The sequence below is a fragment of the Talpa europaea genome (assembly GCF_964194135.1).
Source record: "Talpa europaea genome assembly, chromosome: 10".
In the NCBI taxonomy this organism is placed as follows: Eukaryota; Metazoa; Chordata; class Mammalia; order Eulipotyphla; family Talpidae; genus Talpa; species Talpa europaea.
This window is the reverse complement of record NC_140077.1, coordinates 69,918,563-69,937,674: the sequence shown is the minus strand read 5'-3', so window position 1 is coordinate 69,937,674 and position 19,112 is coordinate 69,918,563. Positions and strand designations below refer to the sequence as shown.

The following is a 19,112-nucleotide window of genomic DNA, read 5'->3' as shown; positions in this document are numbered from 1 at the left end:
AGAGATTAAAGCCCTGAAGAAATGAGGAGCCAGGGAAGGAGGCCTCTGCGGGTGTGTCGTGTGGCCCTCTACGTGTGTTGTGTGTGAGGAAAAACAGAGAGGACTCCATGGAAGATGGGCCAATGTATGCTCTGGCAAAGCAGGTGCTGCGACCGGGAGGCACAAGAGACAGGGCAGGCCAGGTTTGCCCAGGGGCATTAGCTGCTCTGCCGGTCTCAGGAAGGCCCTCTGTGCTCTCAGGAAGCCTCCAGGGTTGGTCTACGGTCAGTCCTCCCACTGGGGTAAAGACACCCTGCTGGTCTGACAAGTTACGAGCAGCGCCATGGAGGCCAGGGACCCTCCGGCCTTGGAGAAGCCCCATCCAGGCTGGGGTGTGGGGGCAGGGGGGGTGCACAGGTGCCTGCTTTGAGGTCCGGGGACGGGGCTTGCCACCTCTCTGTGGCCAGCAGGCTGCTGGGGAGCAGCCGGGAGCAGGCTGCTGGGATTGGGTGGTAGCCTCTCTCCTGGGACAGCACAGCAGTAGCCTTGGGCCTATTGGCCCCTCTAGAACACAGCTACAGTTAGGGTTCCCCATGGCCAACCTGTCAAACTCCACTAAAAAGGCCTGAACACCCTCCAGGCACTGACCATGCTCCTCAGCTGTCTCTGTGGATGGATGAGTGGTAGATACGCCAAGCACCCCGGAGCGTGAGGACCCCAGTCCTGAGGGGATGCTCTGCCTCCGTGTCTTTCATCCACTCACTCTCGATGGCTACACGTAGGGCTGTCACACAGGTGGCGGTGAACAGCCCGATAAATCTGCAGTGGAGGAGATGTGATGCTCACAAGTCCACATTCTGTCCATCACCAGACAACTGGCCCCTCTGAACCGATTTTCCCGCTCCCACCCCTTTCTGGAACCACTATGAATTGGGGCACAGAGAGGTTCGGGAAGTGGCTCGAGTCCACTACCTCGTCCACAGCCTAGCCACCCCTTCCCCCTGAACCCAACTCCCGTGCCCCTGCCCCGTGCCCCTGCCACTTAACCATCCTCCACAAGCTGTGCTCCGGGGACCTCCCTCTCACCAGCCAGCAATGGCCGAGCCCCGGACCTGCTGGCAGCTGCGCCTTTCGGCTGGGCTGACTCACACACCGTGCAGCCAAGCACGTCCACGGTCTTGCCCCAGATCAGGGGTTCTGCACAAGTGGGGGCGCCAGGGAAGCTTCCTGGGGGCCCAGGGAAGGCCATACAGATCCTGAGTCACACCTTGATCCCCTGGAGGACAAGGGGCATGGTGCAGATCTACTGCGGTGCGTGAAGGGACGAAGGTTCATCTTTCACGTCACTTGTCCCCTCCCCGCCCAGCGTCCCAGCAGTGATTTTACAACCTTGATGCCTTGACGGCTAACAAGCGACTCATCGCATGAAAGCCCGCACCCTGGAGGGGGCGCTGACAAGGAAAATCGGGACAGAGGCCACTGGACGAGCACAGGCTGAGATGGCTGGAAGGGGTGCATCTCCGCGCCCCGCTTCCCCATCTCTCTGTCCATCTTCCCAACTCTCCGCCTTTGAGAAGGGCTAGGTGCAGGGCACAGGAGGTGGCACCCTCTCCCGGCTCCCACGCTTCCATCTCCAGCAGAATAACGGCCCTTGCGGAGAGTGGGCTGGAAATGGACGGTTGATATCCAAGACGGTCACTATGGCAACCCCGGTTTCAGAAAACGGGCATTGGGATCCCCTGCTCTGAGAGCACTGGTGCGTCACCAGGGTCTCGCTCCCCCTGGACCCACCAGGTAGAGACTTGTCCAGCAGAGAAAACTGCAGTCTGGAGCAGACTGTATCAGCAGACGCCATGCTCCCCCGATATGCTGGCACCGGGACGTGGCCCCACAGATGTGAGGGCCACCCCCAACTGCCAGCATGCCAGGCACCCCAAGTACTGGCTGCTGCTCATACATAACTGCTCATCTGCAAGGCATCATTTAACTATAGCACATTCCCCCGTACTGATGGGTGCTGACCCCCCACCCCTCCGGCACCCGGGAAGGCAGGGGGGGGGTGTTGGTGTCCTGCAGGCGCCAGAGGGGACCCGTGATAAAGAGGGGCAAGTGTGAGCTCAGCAGCCTGAGGCGCTGGTGGGGGAGGCACAGAGGAAAAGTGCTTCCTCGGCCACCGGCCACGCCATGCTCATCGTCACGTGCATGACCTGCTCAGCAGCCCTGGCCCCCAGTCGGGATGCTGGCTACACCCTGACACAGACAGGGGTGCTGAGACTTGGAGTTCAGACATGTGCTCAAGGCTCACACAGTCACGCCAGGATGCAGCCTCGGTCCTCCACCCCCAGCTGCACTGTCTGGCAGGAACGTCCAGGCTGCAGCTTGCTGTCCAGCGCAGTGAAGCTTCAGCCTTGCCCCGCATGCCTACATGGAACCCCACGGGCAGAGCCCCTGGGACTGACTGATGTTTCTGTGTGTGCTGCTGAGTGTGCTGGGGAGACTGAGGGCACTGGAGACAAACATGGTCCCCCGAGAAAGTCAGCAGGCCTGAGATAGCAAAGGCAACAGAGGCAGGCTGGGGGGACACCCTGGGGTGCACGTTGCTTAGCAGGACGCTACCGTCCGCAGCTCAGGAATCCACCGGGAGCTGGTGACCTTGCAGTGTCTTCTCTGGACATCCGAGTTTACTGTCTTGAGAAACGGGGTTGGTTCTGAATGTCCTGGGGCTGTTCGGAGGATTTTCTACACAGGTGAGGGGGTTGTGTGGTGGTGGGAGCGGGTGGAGGGCTCTGAGGTCAAAGCTCTGTCTGCAAGCAGAGGGCATCTTGGGCCTGAGGAAACACCCGGGGCTGGTACCTCAGAGGACAAGGGTCTGGTGGGGAGGGCTCCATGCCCCCTACTTTTGGGGGATACCACGAGCTCCCTCCATTGGAGGAAACAAGAAGTTGCACTTCCCTCTGAGCAAACCCCTGGCTTCCTATGATATACCTAACACATGTGCGTCCTTCCCTCCAGCTGCAGAGCTGGCTGGGGAGGGCCAGTGTGGTCTCCACACCACAGGAGCTATGGAGCTGCGAGGACACCACGGTGCATACCTCCGGAGCCACTGCCCTGAGCTTTGTGCACTGCTGTGAGGAACCTGAGCAGCATCCGCCTGCAGGCCATGCAGAGAGGAGCGCCTCCCGGGCAAGGGCGGAGAAAGACTCCTCCAGGTTCCAAAGGCCCATGATCTCGAGGCTACCCTGCAAGTGGAGACAGCAAATAACTGCAGCCCACATTTCATGGCGCACCTATTGTGTGCAAGGTCCAGGGCAGGAGCTTTGCCAAGTCAGGCGGTCCCCACCTCACAACGGCTTGACTGATGTTTTTTCAGTGCCCTGACAGCTTGCAAGTGACACGCATTTAGGAGAAACCAAATTCTGAACTTTCATCTTTTTGTGGGCTGGCAAGACTGGGCTGAAGCTCTCTCAGGACGCTGGACAGCCCCGTCAGCACGTGGGACAGTACACTCTAGTCTGTCTTCACTTTCAGCGTAGGAGTGCGTCCCCCAAAGGTGCAGCATGTACTGTGAAAGGCTTCGTGGGAGAGACTCTGTCCCCCGCGGGCTCATGCGAGTGGTCCAAGCACCTTCAAGGCAGGTGAGGCTGGGTTGTTAAATGCAATCTCGACTGCCGACACTTTCAACTCGTGATGAGTTTATCACGACGGACCTGCATTCTCCTAGGTAGTTCTCACAACTGTCCCACATGGTGGAACTTTCCATCACCCCCACTTCACAGTTGAGGAAGCATCTAGAAAATGCCCTACTGGCAGCATCCTGCCCCAGACTAGGCTGCGTCTGACTCAACACCCTCAAGCAAGAAAAGCCAAAGGTCCACACACTGGCCTGGCCTCGTTACCCTCACGGGCCTCGAATGGCAGTGGTGGAAATGAATACAGTGAGGGTCCCGCCCATGTCAGGAGAGCTGTGTGTGCAGGAATTTTCCATAATGGACTTGATTTTGCCGAGACAGAAACAGCCACAAGAAGAGACTTCACTGCACCAGAAATAAAAACAGCTACAGGAGTTATTCATGCGTGCAGTATTCTCGTCCTCTTTGTGCTAGTCATCCCCAATTAATTCTAGAAGGACACAGAGAGAGGACAATGGCCATCCCAAAATGACAAATCTCCTCCCCCCAAAAGAGAGACTGCTCCCTCTTCCCATAAGGACCTCTCTACACCCCCAGGTCCACACAGACTGAGGCACTGGGGCTGCAAGGAGGCCTGAAGTTGGCAGACCTGATTCTCATGGGTGCTCTTCTGGGGTCTCCGCCCTGCTGCCGTCCCAGGCTGCTCTTCTCAGCCTTTCCTGCCAGCCTGCCCACTGTCCTCTCAGCAGAGATGTCCCTCACTTTGGGCACAAAACCAGCCTGGCCACCTAGGTGTGGCTGCTTTTGAGTTAAGACAGATTGACTTGACCCACAGTCATGTGAGATGATTCCTCCTCCAAATACCCCACACACTTGCGCCCCTGTGTGATCAGCAGCACTGGAAGCTCGTTGTAATCAACTTGCTTTCATAAAAAGAAGGAACACATTTTTGAAAAGAAATTTTGAGAGTGCCCACTGGGCTACAGGCCTACCAGTACCCCTCTCCAGCTGACTGTCCTGCTACCAGGGCCCACCCCCGCCCGTGGGCCTCAGAGGCCAGCTGTCTACTCTCAGTACCACGGCAGTCCCCACCCCAAGTGCACCTTTGGGCGTGGGCACTGTGGCTCCGAGAGCCTGTATCTCCCTCCCATCCTTGAGTGCCATCAGCGCTGGGTCAGGTCTGGGGCGCTAAGGCACCAAGCACCCCCCTGCCCCCGTAGGTCTCTGGATGGGGACTCATGGACAACGTGACTCACGGGTTTTGAAACTGGTTGGGGACAAGGGGCAGCATGACTGGGTGCCATGACCAGGTGGGGCTTGGGCTGATGGCCAGGAGGGCACTGCTGTTTCCTTTCCCTGGGCCTCAAACACCTCTAGGCCACACACCCACTCTCTGATGACAAGCTCCTCCTGTGAGACTCAGCTTGGGCCATCCCGCCGCCCAGCACCCAGCACCCACGTGGCCTGCACTGAGCACCGCATGCCCCCCATGTGTCCCCCATCAGCCCCTGTCTCCATGAGCCTGAGGCTCCAGGGGCAGCACTGGGGGTCACCCAGCAGGGTCCAGGTGAGCACAGCTGGCAGGGCCTGGGGTTGGCACACAGAGGAGTCTGGGGGTAGAGGGGTTTGTCAAGAACACGGGGAGAAGATTCTGCCAATTGGTTTACGTTGATGCAGGGGCTATGCTCAGATGCTCATGAACCTCCTCATGCTTTATGTGAATTTTCAAAATGCCAGAAGGTCTAAACATTGCTGGGGAAACGCACACCCCACACTCATGAACAAATCCCTCCTGCACCAACATTGATCCTCTTTCCCAGTTGGCAGAAATTCTGGGGAGCAAGAGCAGACCAGCTGTTCCCCCCATAACAACAGCTTCTCCATAGACCCAACTGCCCCCTAAATCAACAGCCTCTCCATAGACCCAACCCCCCCCATCAATAGCACCTCATGGACCCAACTGTCCCCCAAATCAACAGCACCTTCATGGACCCAACCCCCCCAATCAACAGACTCATTGACCCAACTGCCCCCCAAATCAACAGCATCTTCATGGACCCAACTGCCCCCCAAATCAACAGCACCTTCATGGAGCCAACTGCCCCCCAAGTCAACAGCATCTTCATGACCCAATCCCCCCAAATCAACAGCATCTTCACAGACCCAGCCACCCCCCAAGTCAACACCACCTTCAGGGACCCAACTGCCCCCCAAATCAACAGCATCTTCATGACCCAACCACCCCCCCAATCAACAGCCTCTTCATTGACCCAACTGCCCCCCAAATCAACAGCAAAAGGACTCTCCTGCCGCAGGCCACCCCCAGTCTGGAGAGGAGGCCCGGATCGCACAACCTCACCCTCTTGCGTAGGTTGTAGGTCAGAATGAGGTTCCGGGAGAAGGAGTGGGAGAAGGCTGTGTAGAATTCCAGCACTTTCTGCAGGGCATCCCGCTTGATGACATGCAGGTCACAGTAGGTCAAGGCCCTGACGTTGGCACAGGACTGGGCCAGGGTGGCCTCCTTCCAGAACACGTCCCCAAACACGTCACCTTTCCCTAAGGAGAGAAAGTGGGGTGAGGAAGTGTGGGCTGAGGCACCCCTGCTTCCCAGAAGGGCTGCCCGGCAGCGTTCCGCAGTCTGGGCCAAAAGAGTCAAAACCAATTCAATCTTGAACCTTAGCAATGTGCAATTTAAGAGATCCTGAAACGCCCTGTACTGCTTGTGAGCGTTCAGCTGGTTACTCCTCATCACACCACAGATAGAGACCCCAGCTGCTCCCTGTCACCCCTGCTTTCCCAAAGAACTGGCCACCACGTGCAGTTGTGCTGTATCCTCGTCCACAGTTTGTCTTGCAGTGAGCAACTGTGTGCCTTTCCCCAGCATCACCCATGGCAGTGCCTGGCATGCAGTAGGTGCCTTGTCAATATTTGCAGGCAGAAAAGAAGCAAGGGAGGTGACAGTGAGGATGGCCAAGTGGAGGTGAGCACCCGGCTGCTTTGGGGGGGCATGGACACCAAGGGGGCTGAAGCAGGTGCCAGCGTCCATGGCGAGGACCGCCAGGTGGAAGGGGCCAGGCAAGAGTGGGCACTGCCCATCTGCACCCAATCCAGCACTTGAGGGCTGTGTTTGCTCAGCCCTCACCCTCTGACCCCCTCCCTCCACAGTGTCCCTTGCCCCTGCTAAGGGGGCCTGTGCCCTGGCGTCTCCAGTATCCTCAGCACCCGGCATCCCACAGGGTGTATGTAGCAAGTCATGACCCCACTTAGCTTTATTCTGGGTCAAATCTGTCCACTCACTACCTGCATTTTCCACCTGAGACACTCGGCCTCCCTATCCCCAGCACAGCACCATGTCAGCCTGCATCTGATGCAAAGCCCAGCTCATTCCTGCCACCAACTCTGGTTACAAATAGCTCGAAATGCTGTTTATATTGCCTCTAAATTTTCAGCACAGATAAACACAAATTTGGATCCCCAGGGAGCCTGAAAAGAGCATGCAGGGGAAGGAGCAATGCACTGAGGTGGGGCGAGGTTGGTGAGCCCGGAGCTGTGGCCGCCTGCATGGGCCCCCACCCCCGCCCCTGTTCCCGACTGAGCTGCGAGGTCACCAACCTCCCAGGCATCTGGGCAGAGTTTGACTTTCCCCAGACACCCCGACGTGAGCCCCGCCTTCTCTGAGCATCCCCACAAGCCGGTAAGCTCTGTTCACACAGACCGAGCAGTACCCCCCTCTGGGTGCTGGAGACTGAGCTGCTCTCATCAACAGGCAGGGTTTTATGGACCCACTGCCAAGAGGAGACATGCTCTGGGGAGCTTTTGGGTAAATGTGCCCTCAAAACGGTGCTTTTCCATCCCTTTCCAGGTGTTTCCAACTCTGTGTCCTAGATGTGGCTGGTTTCGGGCACTTTCTGGTGGGTGGGACACTGCCTGGTTCCCATGGAGACAGGTCACATGAGGTGGCTGGAGCGCTGAACTAACCTGGGCACATGTTGAGCAGTGATCACCTACCTCCCTGCACCCAAAGCCCTGGCGCCTTCGCACATCTGCGCCCCCTTGGGAGAAAGCTGCTCTGGTTGTGCCATCTGTGGTGGTCAAACACAGTTGTGCCAGCTGTGTGGTCAAACATGGCCCCATCCACACGCTGCAGCTCCCAGCAGGCGGCGAACCCAGCCCCCGAATCTGGGCCGACTGAGGCCCTGCCTGGACTGGTGGGAGGGGGGCCCTGAGGCCGGGGCACCAGAAGCCTGCTTCTCCCTCCTGGACCCAGCCCCTGGGGTGGAGGAGGGCAGAGGAGGAGGACAGACAGCCTCTGCCAGCCAGCCCAGGAGCCACCTGGGACAGCGTCCCTTCGGCCAGCAGCCGCACGTGGGAAGCAGCCAGGAGCAAGAGTGAGGTCTCCGTCCACTCAGTTGGGCAATTTGTTGCAGGGATAGGGAGCCAACGCTGGGCCGGCACTCCAGGCTGAGAAGCCATGAGGAGTCCCATGGCTCTGGCTCCCCAGAGACCAGGCCGATGCACAGACCCTGCCGGAGGGTAAGACATCAGAGACTGCATCAGGACGAGCAGGACACGGTGACCTTGCCAGGCTCCTGCCGGCATGGGCTCCACAGGCGACATAGGGGCAGCGCTCCCAGCTCTGAAAGAGCCCACAAGGTAAACAACACCTCACGCAACACCAGGCACACGCCGTCTGCCTGTACAAACTCAGTGTCTGAACGACTCCTTAGGGGCACAAAACAAGAATGTGGTGTTGGGCCTCCCTGGTCATGCAGCGGGTTGAGTGCAGTGCTGTTAAGCTGTCCGCAGCCTCTGCAGTACTGGTTCCATCCCCACCGGCCTCAGAGCAACCCACATGGCGAACAGACCTCTCCTGTCTCGCCCGCTGCTCCCCTCAGCAGTGTATTTCATCAGTCTGCCTGTCCTGCTCCCCGCTCTATCTCTGGTGAATCCTCTCACCCTCCAGCATATCTGGCCTGTACCCCTGCTCTTGTATAAATAAAAAATAAATCTTTAAAAAAAAAAAGAAAAAAATGTGGTGCTTGGAACAGCAGGAAGCCAACAGGCATGCAGAGGGACCAGCTCTGCTCACACGCTTCCCACCCAGTTCTGACAGGAACTGCACTGGGAGAGCCACGGCCACCATGCGCTTCGTGGGAGATGAGCCCATTGGCAGGGGGGAGGCCGCTGCTGTCGTGACTGTGCCCCAGGAGTCGACTTTCCACCCAGATCCAAGACCCACAGCTGCTCCTGTCAAGGGGCCTCTGGGTATAAAGACCTGAGCGGGCTGGGAGCATGGTGCAGGGAACATGGTGCCGGGAGTGTGGTGTGTGGTGCAGGGAGCATGGTGCCAGAGTGTGGTGCCCGGCTGGGAGGCTCCAAACGGCCAAGGCCACCAGGCAGGGGCTGGACTAGGAGACCCTGGGTCTGGGGCGCGTGAGGGGGAGCAGGGAGCAGCTGCGGCCCACCTGTTGGATACCTGGCTTCGGCGGAGGACATGGGGGGCAGCTCCTCACCCCCACCCTGGCCCCTTGGCATGAAGGAACATTCTCCAAGAACAGAAGGTGCCCGAGCAGCAGCCACGAAGCGCTTGGAACAATCAGCGTATTGATTAATTTATTACTGGGCGCCAAGTACAGAATGTTAAACACGGATGTGCCAAATTTCTGAAATGCATTCTGAGTGGATGTTGTGATACGGGGAAAATTAAGAAAAAAGGCAAGTAAACAAAAACGTCTAATTAACACTCCAAGACAGCGTCCCCACAAACACCCCGCTCCACACAGCTGTACGTGCACCTCCCTTGGGTGCGGGCGTGAACACCCCTGGGGTGCCTGCGTGGGGTGAAGAACATTCACGGGCAGGGGAGCCTGGGGCCAGGGATGGGCAGGGGCGTGCTTCCAGCAGCCTGGCATGAGAAAGCCAAGAGCCTGTAGACTTCTGGTCTCTTGGGGTAGAGGCAGGACAGCCAGAGTAGGGTACAGGCATGGAAGGGGGTGCATGGATGGGGTATGGGATGCGGAAGGCAAATTCAATGGCCCCAGGAGAACCAAACAGCCTCCCCAAGGCCTAGTGGTGCAGAGAGGCAGATGTGAAACTGACATCTGAGTCTGGAACCCTCAGAAGAGGTCCTGTTTACACAGACAGGTGCTGCGAGAGCTGGGTAGGACAGGGGTGAGCTTCGGGGCTGTCTCCCTCCACTGCTGCCACGATGTGCTCTCATTAAGATCATGTACTGGTGACCGGGCCAAGCGGCACATGGTGGGAAGTGAGAAGTCAGCGGCTGCTCCTACCTCCACAGCCACTGCCAGGACCATGCCAGCCAGTGCTCACCTGGTCACCAGCCCACGGAGGCAGGCACCGTCCAGGGGAGCGGGGCGCAATGGGATGGCAGGCAGGAGTTGGAGGAGGTGGGTGGACATTCGGTGATCACACATGTTGTGGGAGGGCCGGGGGTGTTGCAGCTCAAGTTCAGGGGTACAGAGGCTTCTGGAGGACAAGGGCTGAGCTGATACCTGGGGGTGAGCTCCGGCGACCAGCACAAAGGCCACTGTGGAGCTGACCCAAGGAAGCAGAAGCAGCATGTGCAAAGGCTCTGAGGCCCAAGCTACAGCTTCAGGTAATCTGAAAGGCATTCAGAAGCCTCTGCATCACCCCTGGTTTGGCTTGTCTGGCCCCTGCTCACCACGGAGGTGAGAGGTGAGACAGGAAGTGCCCTTCTCCACAGCTGCAAACCCTGGCGTGCTCAACAGCCTGCATGCAGCACTCCCTGCTGCTCAAAGACAGGATGGGCTATGCTGCCAGGTGCTGAGAGGCCAGGGACACATGGGGGGTGGGGTCAGACCCTCTGCCCACCTCACTGCCTGCTCCCTCCTCAGGCAACCTCACACTTCATCAGGATGATGAGAGGTGGGCACACAGCAGGTGTTCAATAAACAGTCACCACCATGGAAGAAGAACCCTCTTAGCAGCCCAGAAGGCCACTTCCAGGATGCAGAAGCCCCAGGAAAAGGATGGTGAGCCCCGCTTCCCAGCCCATCTCTCCCACACATCCTCCTCTTCCACCCGCAGCAATGGGGGTACACCTGGGCCAGGTACCACACGAGGTGCTGAGGAAGGACAAACCAGACAGAGCTCTGACCTTGAAGCACTGTCCCCCAGGCCAGGGGTCCCCTGGTAGAGACGGGACCCTGGGGTTTCAGCTGGGCACAAAGGCGCCCAAGGTGACTGTGCTGCAGCAGGTGTGGCCATGTGCTGCCCAGGCAGGAGAGGGTCAGAGGGCACCTGTTACCTGCCCTAGACATGTAGTGATGCTCTGACTTGTTCCTCCTGCTGTCCTGCACACCCCATTCCCAGAACACCCTCCGTGTGGTCCCAGCCCCTTCCCTGGTACCTCGCAAGATCCAACCAACGGCCAGTGCTGACCATTATGCCACTGCTGGGCTCTGCCTACTTTTTTCCACCATCAGCCCCAGAACCTCCTGGCTAGTCTCCCCGCCTGCTGTCCACTTTCTATGGCACCAGCACCGTAAAGACACTGTCCCCTCTGCCTGGAACTGTCTGTAACCCCATCCCAATCCCCACTGCTCCTCGCGAGACAGCTCATCCTGTAAGATGCGGCTGGGTCACCACCTCTTTCAAGGAGCCTGCCTTGATTTCACCTGGCTGTGCTGGACTGGATGTCTGCCTCATAGTCTCCACAGCACCCTGCACTCCCGGCTTGCCTGTCACTGGGGGGGCGTGGGCTCACGCCAGACATGTCTGTGACTCACTGCTGGCCTCCAGCCATCACATGCCATGGGAATGTCTAGGGAATGAACACGTCAGCAGCCACGAAGAGAAGGGCCCAAGAAGAACCAGGGAGCCAGGGCCAAGGATGAGGACTTGGGACGTCTCAGGGCCTCTGAGGGGGGGACTGGACTCGAGAGGGAATTTGCGGCCCTGAGCTCACTGGGATGCACTCAGCACGGAGCTAAAAATTAGCAAACTTGAAAAGAAGACGAGGTCTGTTAGAAATCTCCCTCTGGCACAAGTAATCTCCTGAAAGGAATGAAACGGCCCCCCAAACGGCTGCCAGCCTCCCTGCAGGCCAACAGCCTGCCTCTCGGTGCCTCACCCAGAACTAAGAGGAAGGACCGCACGGACACCACGTGCCCCCCGCATCCCCTGACCTCCTCTCACGGCTGCACACCTGCCTCACCACTGAGAAACCCCACCACGGATCTCACTGAAAGCAGTGGATAGCTCTGAGGTCATGATAGCTAAGAAGTGAAAATTGACTTGATTTCCCCTCCTTAGTAAGAGGACGCGTGTGCCCTACCAGGAAGTCATTGAGCCGCATTAAAAAGTCGAAAATAAAGGTGCCCTCCAGTCACCGTTCCTGAAGCCTAGGCGAACGTCTGGCGTGTCCTCCTCTCTCTTCTACTCAAACACACATTTTGGTGTAGTTCAGGGGCTAGTATGGTTCCATGCTGCCGTGCTTAATAGCCGCTGCTGTGCTTTACCATAGTTGCTGATCTAACCAAGCCCTCTCTGGGCGCCTGGCTCACGAGAACCTTCCTGAGCACAACCTGTAACTCTCCTGCTACCAGCGTCTCCAGGGCTGGCAAACCAGTCTGCGAATTGCTCAAGCAACCACAGAATTAAGAGCGAGAACAGGTCCCTACCCTCCCTTCCAATCAATACAAATGTTCTTGCATTTTCCAAGTTCTGGACAATCTGTGCCCCCTCTCCAGGGGTGGGTTGTGGTGTGGCTGCTTTGCTGGCGGGCCTGTACGTGCTGGTCATTCTGGGCGGCCGGTGAGGGGCGCCTCAGACACAGCTGCTCCCCTGTGCTGAGCACGAGCCCCAGCCTCCTCCCTCAACTCAGTAACTGAGCTTGAAGCCTACCCCTGCCCCCTCCCACCCGGCAACCCCCAAACCAGATGCAAGCACTTCAGCCTGGATTCCAGAGCAGGCCGCGGCCTGCCTGCTTGGCTCTGCCCTAGCCCCATCTGCCACTGTGCTCCTTGTTCTGGGTTCTGAGCCCTAGAAGTCGCAGTTCCAGGGATGCTATCGCACCCTGCAGGGTTCTCAGACGTAGGCCCCACCCCCAGGGACACCCCCTGTTCCCCTCCTCCCTGTGCTCAGTACCCCTCCCCCACAGATGAGACGTCTGCTTATGTGGTCACACCCCTTTTCCCCCTCCCTCCACCCCCCTGCCCCACACACTGGGAGCACTGATGACAAGACAGATATTATTGCTGAAACATCCCAGTGTCTCAGACAGTGCCGGGCACAGAGCAGGCACCGGACCGGACGCGTTAGCCTGCTAGACAGATGGATGTGGGTGGGGCCCCACGCTGCTGTCGGCTAAGCCGACCAGGCCCCAGAAGGTGTCTGTCCAGCCGCAGCCACACCTACCCAGTATGGCCACCACTTCGTCGTCCTGGATCACTTCTAGGGAGCCAGAGACCACGAAGCAGAGGCTGTCCACGCTCTCCCCTGCGTGGTAGATGAGGTCACCTGGGGCACAGTGTACCGTCTGGAACTCCATGGCCAGGGCACGCAGGCAACCGTCGCTGGCCAGCCGGAAGGCGGGGTGCTCCTTGAAGACCTTGCGGTTGAGGTGCACGCAGATGTCAGCCCGCATGTCCTTGGGGCAGATCTGCAGGACCTGTGGGCGGCACGGGCAGCGTCAGGGCCAGCCACGGCCCAGCCCCAAAGCCGAGCAAACGCGGGCCGGGTGGCCGCTCCCACGTGGCACACAAGACAGCCACCTCACGTCGGCAGCACATGACAGCTGCCGCGTGCACAGGAAAGGCGGGCAGCTAGCCCCAAACACAGCCGGACGCTAATGCCCAGGAGAGGACAGCAGGCCAGGGCCAGGCCCGGCACGCCCGGGAGCCGACACTTGGCAGGGAGGCACCCACGGGGCCTACCTTCTCTGTGTCGATGCCTCTGGACATGGACCAGGTGGACACAATGTAGTCCATGACACGCTCGCTCAGTCCCTTGGGCACCTGGTAGAGCTTCAGGAAATCCCGGACGCTGTTGAGCATCTCATGGTAGCGGTTGGTGTTGGCGTACATCTGCTGGAAGATGGTCGTCACGTTCCCAAAGATGGTGGCATAGAGCAGAGCTGGAGGCCAGAGGGGAGAGTTGCGTGAGTGCCCAGAGCAGGTCCCAGCCAGAGCCACCCCCAGGATGCCCCACCCCCACAGCTTCTGGGAAGACCCCACAGGCCACTAGAACACTCAGGTGGAGGCAGGGCCAGGGTGGAGGGAGCTGGGGATGGGGCCAGAACAGTGGGGGGCCATCACAAAATGTCTGAGCTAGGCGAGACCACCAGCCAAAGATGCTCCTCTGCGCTCTACCCCCAGCCCAAATCCAGACCCAGCTGAGTGATGTTGTCAAGCCCTGCCACTGCCAGGCTCTCCCCCATGAGAGCATGACCCAGCCCACTAGTGACCATCAACAGACGGCACAGCGCACACCTGGACAAATTCTGCCCTGTGCCATGCTGAGAAGCTGCTGCTGCATCAAGTATTGTCGCTGAGATACAGCTGCCATGGAGAAACGTGGTTTTTGATACAGAGACTTCAATCGGGGCCTTTGAGAGGCAACCCCTCTGTACAACACTAGTGAGGTCACCGCAGAGGCCACAGCCACCCTAATACCCCCGTGCCCTTGAATGCAGAGTCAAGTGCCACCTCCTCCAGGAAGCCTGTGCCTGGGAGGGTGGCATGATGTGCCAGGCATGTTTCTACAACACCACGATGTAGGGACACCTGTGCAATCACGTGCCTCACGCCTGCCTCTGCCCTGACGGCGGATGAGCTGTGGAAGGGAGGAGCATCAGCCCCATCTTTCTGCCACTGTATCTCCCTTTGGATGCTGTACCCCAGCATCCAACACTACACCAGGACCCAAGACATATTTGTCAGATTGGCAAACTTCACGCATATTTTTGCTCTGGCTTTTTAAAAAATTGAGTTGACCATATGCCAAAAACTGCCAATGTTTAAAATGTAAAGTTTGATAAATTTGGGTAGATATATATGTTCAAAACCATCCCCACAATCGAGAGCCCCCCAAAAGCTTTGTCTAGTCTTTTTATAACTTCCCCGCCCCCATCTCTCCACCCTTCATCTCCCACAAGCCCTGTTTCCTGTCTCCACAGCAGAGATCCGATGTCAATGGAATCACCAGCAGGTACTTTTCTTCATCAGCTTCATTAAGACATAGCTCAGGCACTGTAAACTATAGTCACTCAGTGTATGATTCACTAGTTTGAATCGTACAGAAGGTTGACAGAGTTGTGCAACCACCTCCCAACCAACTGGGAGAAAATTTTTGCACACAACACTAATGATAAAGGACTGATCACAAAAATCTACAAAGAGCTGACGAGAGTCAACAAAAACAGAAAAAATAATCCAGTCAAAAAATGGGCAGAAGAGCTAAAAAGAAACTTCTCCAAAGAGGAAATGCAAATGACCAACACGCATATGAAAAAATGTTCAACATCACTTGTCATCAGGGAAATGCAAATCAAAACTACAATGAGATACCATCTCACACCAGTGAGAATGGCACATATTAAAAAAACTAGCAACAACAAATGTTGGCGAGGTTGTGGAGAAAAAGGAACTCTTCTGCACTGTTGGTGGGAGTGCAAACTGGTTCAACCACTATGGAGAGCTGTGTGGAGATTTCTGGACCTACTAAACATAGAGCTTCCATATGATCCAGCAATTCCACTCCTAGGTATTTACCCAAAGGACACAGAAACATCAATTCCAAAGAGCACCTGCACCCCTATGTTTATAGCAGCACTGTTTACAATAGCTAAGCTTTGGAAACAACCCAAATGCCCAAAAATAGATGACTGGATCAAGAAGATGTGGTACCTATACACCATGGAATATTACTCAGTGTTCAAAAAGATAAACACTTGCAATTTGCAGCAACATGGATGGCGCTGGAAGGGATCATGCTCAGCGAAATAAGCCAGAAAGAAAAAGAAAAATACTGGATGGTCTCACTAATAGCAGGAATCTAGAAAACTTAAATAAGGGACAAGGAAAAAGAATAACTATAAGAAAGAAAAAATCAAAATCAACAAACAACTATGAACCAGAGACACACTATGGGGGACGGTGGGGAAAGGAGGGATTGGGGTCAAAATAAGGAGGTTGCAATTGTATGAGGAATATAAAAATAAAATTTAAAAAAATTTTCTTTTTTTAAAAAAAAGATTTATTTATTCATACAAGAACTGGGGTGCCGGCCAGAGGAGTGGGGGGTGAGAGGATTCACCAGAGACAGAGTGGGGAGCAGAACAGGCAGACTGACTTAAATACACTGCTGAGGGGAGCAGTGGGGAGACAGGAGAGGTCTGCTGTACCATGTGGGTAGCTCCCTGGCTGGGGATGGAACTTGTGCTGCAGTGGCTGCGGACAGCTTCATAGGTTGTCTCTTAACCCTTTGCGCCACCAGGGAGGGCCTAAGTTAGAATATTTTCATCCGCCCAAAGGAAACTTGGTTCCTTCTATTAGTCCCCCCCACCCCCACCCCCATCCCCGGCCACAGCTCACACACATTCTGTCTACAGCTTTGTCTGCTCTGCACATTTCACACACTTTAACTCAGAACAAGGGAGCCGCGGGCAGGGCAGCGGCCACTAGGTGACCCTTCAGCCCACTGACCTGGCTCAAGGCCAGACCACAGCCATGGAGGGGCCCATCAGACAGCGCCCGCAGCCTGGGGCAGCTTGGTGGGGACGGCGCTGCCCAGTGACACAAGCAGACAGGAATCTATCATCAGGGCGAAATACCATGTCCAAAAGGAAATGTTTTCAACTAAGCTTGCTGTGCAGAACTTCCAACCACAGTGCTGACCACACTAACAGGCCGCTGTGTGGTCAGGGCCCACAGGGTGCTGCTTGGGGTTAAGAAGGCCTGGATGGGGGTGCAGGCTGGAGGCGTGGGGAGGGGTATGTAGGCTAGGTGTGGGGCTGGGGGTGTAGTTTGGTGGCACAGGCCTGGGCTGTGGGCTGGGGTTGAGGTCATGGAGGCCAGACTCAGGCTTGTCCTGCCTCATGGCCCACATGCTGCTCACGTCCAGTTCCTTAGTGGAGTGACAGTGTCTTCACTGCTGTTACAGCCACACTTATTTGAACGTGGTAACGATGGGGCAGGTGTGAGGGTCCTGTTTGTACTGGCTTGGCAACTGGCACGAACTTTTAAGTCCTTTCTGCCTGTTACTTGAGTCGACACCATGGATCTCATGGTCTGGGAAGGAATGTGTGGGGACAGCACACATGGCCAGCTGAGGGCACCACCCGCCAGCACAGAGTCAGATCTGCTCTGTGCTGAGTGAGTTATTTTACCTTTTAGTGGGACATCACCTGTGAAACGCGTCACCGTACCTGGCACATAATAGATGCTCAATAAAAAATAAAAACAACAGGAGGCCTAGAGAGTCATGGGGTCTGACTTCTGCAGGCTTGGAACACCCTGGGGTGGCGCATGACAATTAGGGGCTCCTGGTCAGGGTCTCTGCTGCCACTCACTCAAGTCCCAGAGCTCAGTTTCCTATGGTGGAGAGCAGCGTGTATCTCCGCAGGGTTCCTCTGAAGACTCAGGGAAAAGATGACAGGCCAACCGCAAAGTGGCTCTTTCTTGATGGCCTGAGTTAAGCACCCACACCACCCCACCCCCTGGCCCCCGTCACGCCTGGCGCTGGACCTGTGCCTTGGCTGTGTGGGTCCATCCTTCTGTGGCATGAAGGCTCAGGCTCTTCCTTGCACAGCAAACTTCTGGGGTGCGGGAATGTGGAGACCCAGGATCTTTCCCTCTGCATTCAGCAGGTGCTCAGTAAGTGCCCCTGACAAAAGAATGATTGCCCCAGGCCAATGGATTGTTACACAAGGGTAAGAGTCACCAGTCGCATAAAAAGATGCCCAAGGAGGGTCCCTGAACTGAGGACCTTCCGTTTTCATAGACTTTTGGGTGCAAGAAGTGCTCTGGCTCCCCCACCCGCACTCCAATCCCCCTCCTCTGGGGTTTCCGCTACTCAGGCGTGATGGATGGATTTGATCAGTGATTGGTGCTTGCATTCAGCCTGCCCTTCTGCTTCCCTCCCTGAGGTCAGGATGGGACTGACTGGAGGCTCTGCCCCTCTGATACGCTGCTCTTCAGACCCCCCACCCCCCACCCCCACCCCCAGCTGCAGGGGAGGGGGAGGGGAAGGGAGAAGAGGGAGGGAGGGAGGAGCACAGGGGATTGAGGTGATGGTGCACGGGTGCACTGGTGAAGGAAATTCTATGGGGACTAAATCTGAGGCAGGGGAAAGAAGCAAACATTGTTTAAAAATGAACAATGATGAAAAATAGATATAAATTAAAAATTTTTTTTTTAAAAAAAAGGGCACACAATCCTCACTATCATTGCAGGAAATCCCATGGGCTTTTAGGAGCTCAGTGCCAGGAACAGACCAAACGCAAGTTTCTCACTACAGACTGCAATGCCCCCAGGGGTCTTCCTGATGTGGGCTGGAACTGCCTGCCTCCCAGGCATGCAAGTTCCCAGGCCCACCCCAGATCCACTGGGTCGGACTCCTGAGCCCCAGGAGTGTATGACTTTTCACATTTCCAGGTGACTTAGAAGCACCTGAAGTCCGAGAAGCACTGCTTTCCCTGCTGACCCCCGCCTGCCCGGTAGGTTGTGAGGTTACCCACCCCCGGGTGGGGATGAAGAGGGGTGACCAGTGGCTCTGCAGCGTGCTCACCACCTGGGTGTAGCCACCAGAGGCCTGGGCGCCCACAGAGGTAACCAGACGGGGCTCTGCATAACCTGCCAGCCCCAGGCCCTCCTCAGACTGGATGGCAACTGCTCCGGGCATAGGCAGGCCCCCAAATTGTAGCCTATAAAACACATTCCCTATTTCATAACCAGAGAAGCCTGAAAACTCTCATTTAACATCTTGCTAAAAATAGTGCAAATTCCTACAGCACAATGCGACTCTGGTGTCTAAGTCACTGAACAAGCAAAACTCTGACAGCAGAGACAGAGGTTATTTTCAGCTACTTCTCACCTGTCGAACAAAACAACAGCTCCCACTCAGGGTAACCTGCTAACATGGAGCCTGTGCAACCTCATTTGCACCAGCCTTTGAAGATCCCGAGATGAAAGCCCAGCCATCTCCACAGCAGCTGCAGCCACAGAAGCTCAGGGGTGACACGGGCTGGAAAGGCCTCCCGCCATCTGCTGCCTTTACTCAGTCTGCACCTGCGGAGTTCCTGGTGGCCGAGACCCACTCTGCCACCCACGGCCCCAGGCTCCAGGCAGGCTGGCGGGAGGGTCTGCGGTCCCAGGGCGCTGCTCACGTCACAAGAACCCTCGGTTTGTGTTTCTCCGATATGAGTCATCATGGGGGATCTAATTAACAGAGCCGTTTAAAATAACACACTTTTAAAAGCCATTTCCAAAACAAACCCTAGAAATCTGACTTCAGAACTGAGGC

The 19,112-nt window shown here is 56.7% G+C and overlaps 1 protein-coding gene across 1 annotated transcript in view; it reads right to left on the bottom strand.

Annotated features, from left to right (window-relative positions):
* The window catches only part of KCNH1 (potassium voltage-gated channel subfamily H member 1), a gene marked incomplete at both ends in the record, with an annotated part of 143,959 nt that overhangs the window by 9,161 nt on the left and 115,686 nt on the right, over positions 1 to 19,112 (bottom strand). Inside the window, 3 exons of the mRNA XM_084245500.1 lie at positions 5,968 to 6,164; positions 13,008 to 13,260; positions 13,526 to 13,725. Coding sequence (XP_084101626.1) covers positions 5,968 to 6,164; positions 13,008 to 13,260; positions 13,526 to 13,725 — 650 coding nt within the window. The remainder of the gene's footprint in view (positions 1 to 5,967; positions 6,165 to 13,007; positions 13,261 to 13,525; positions 13,726 to 19,112) is intronic.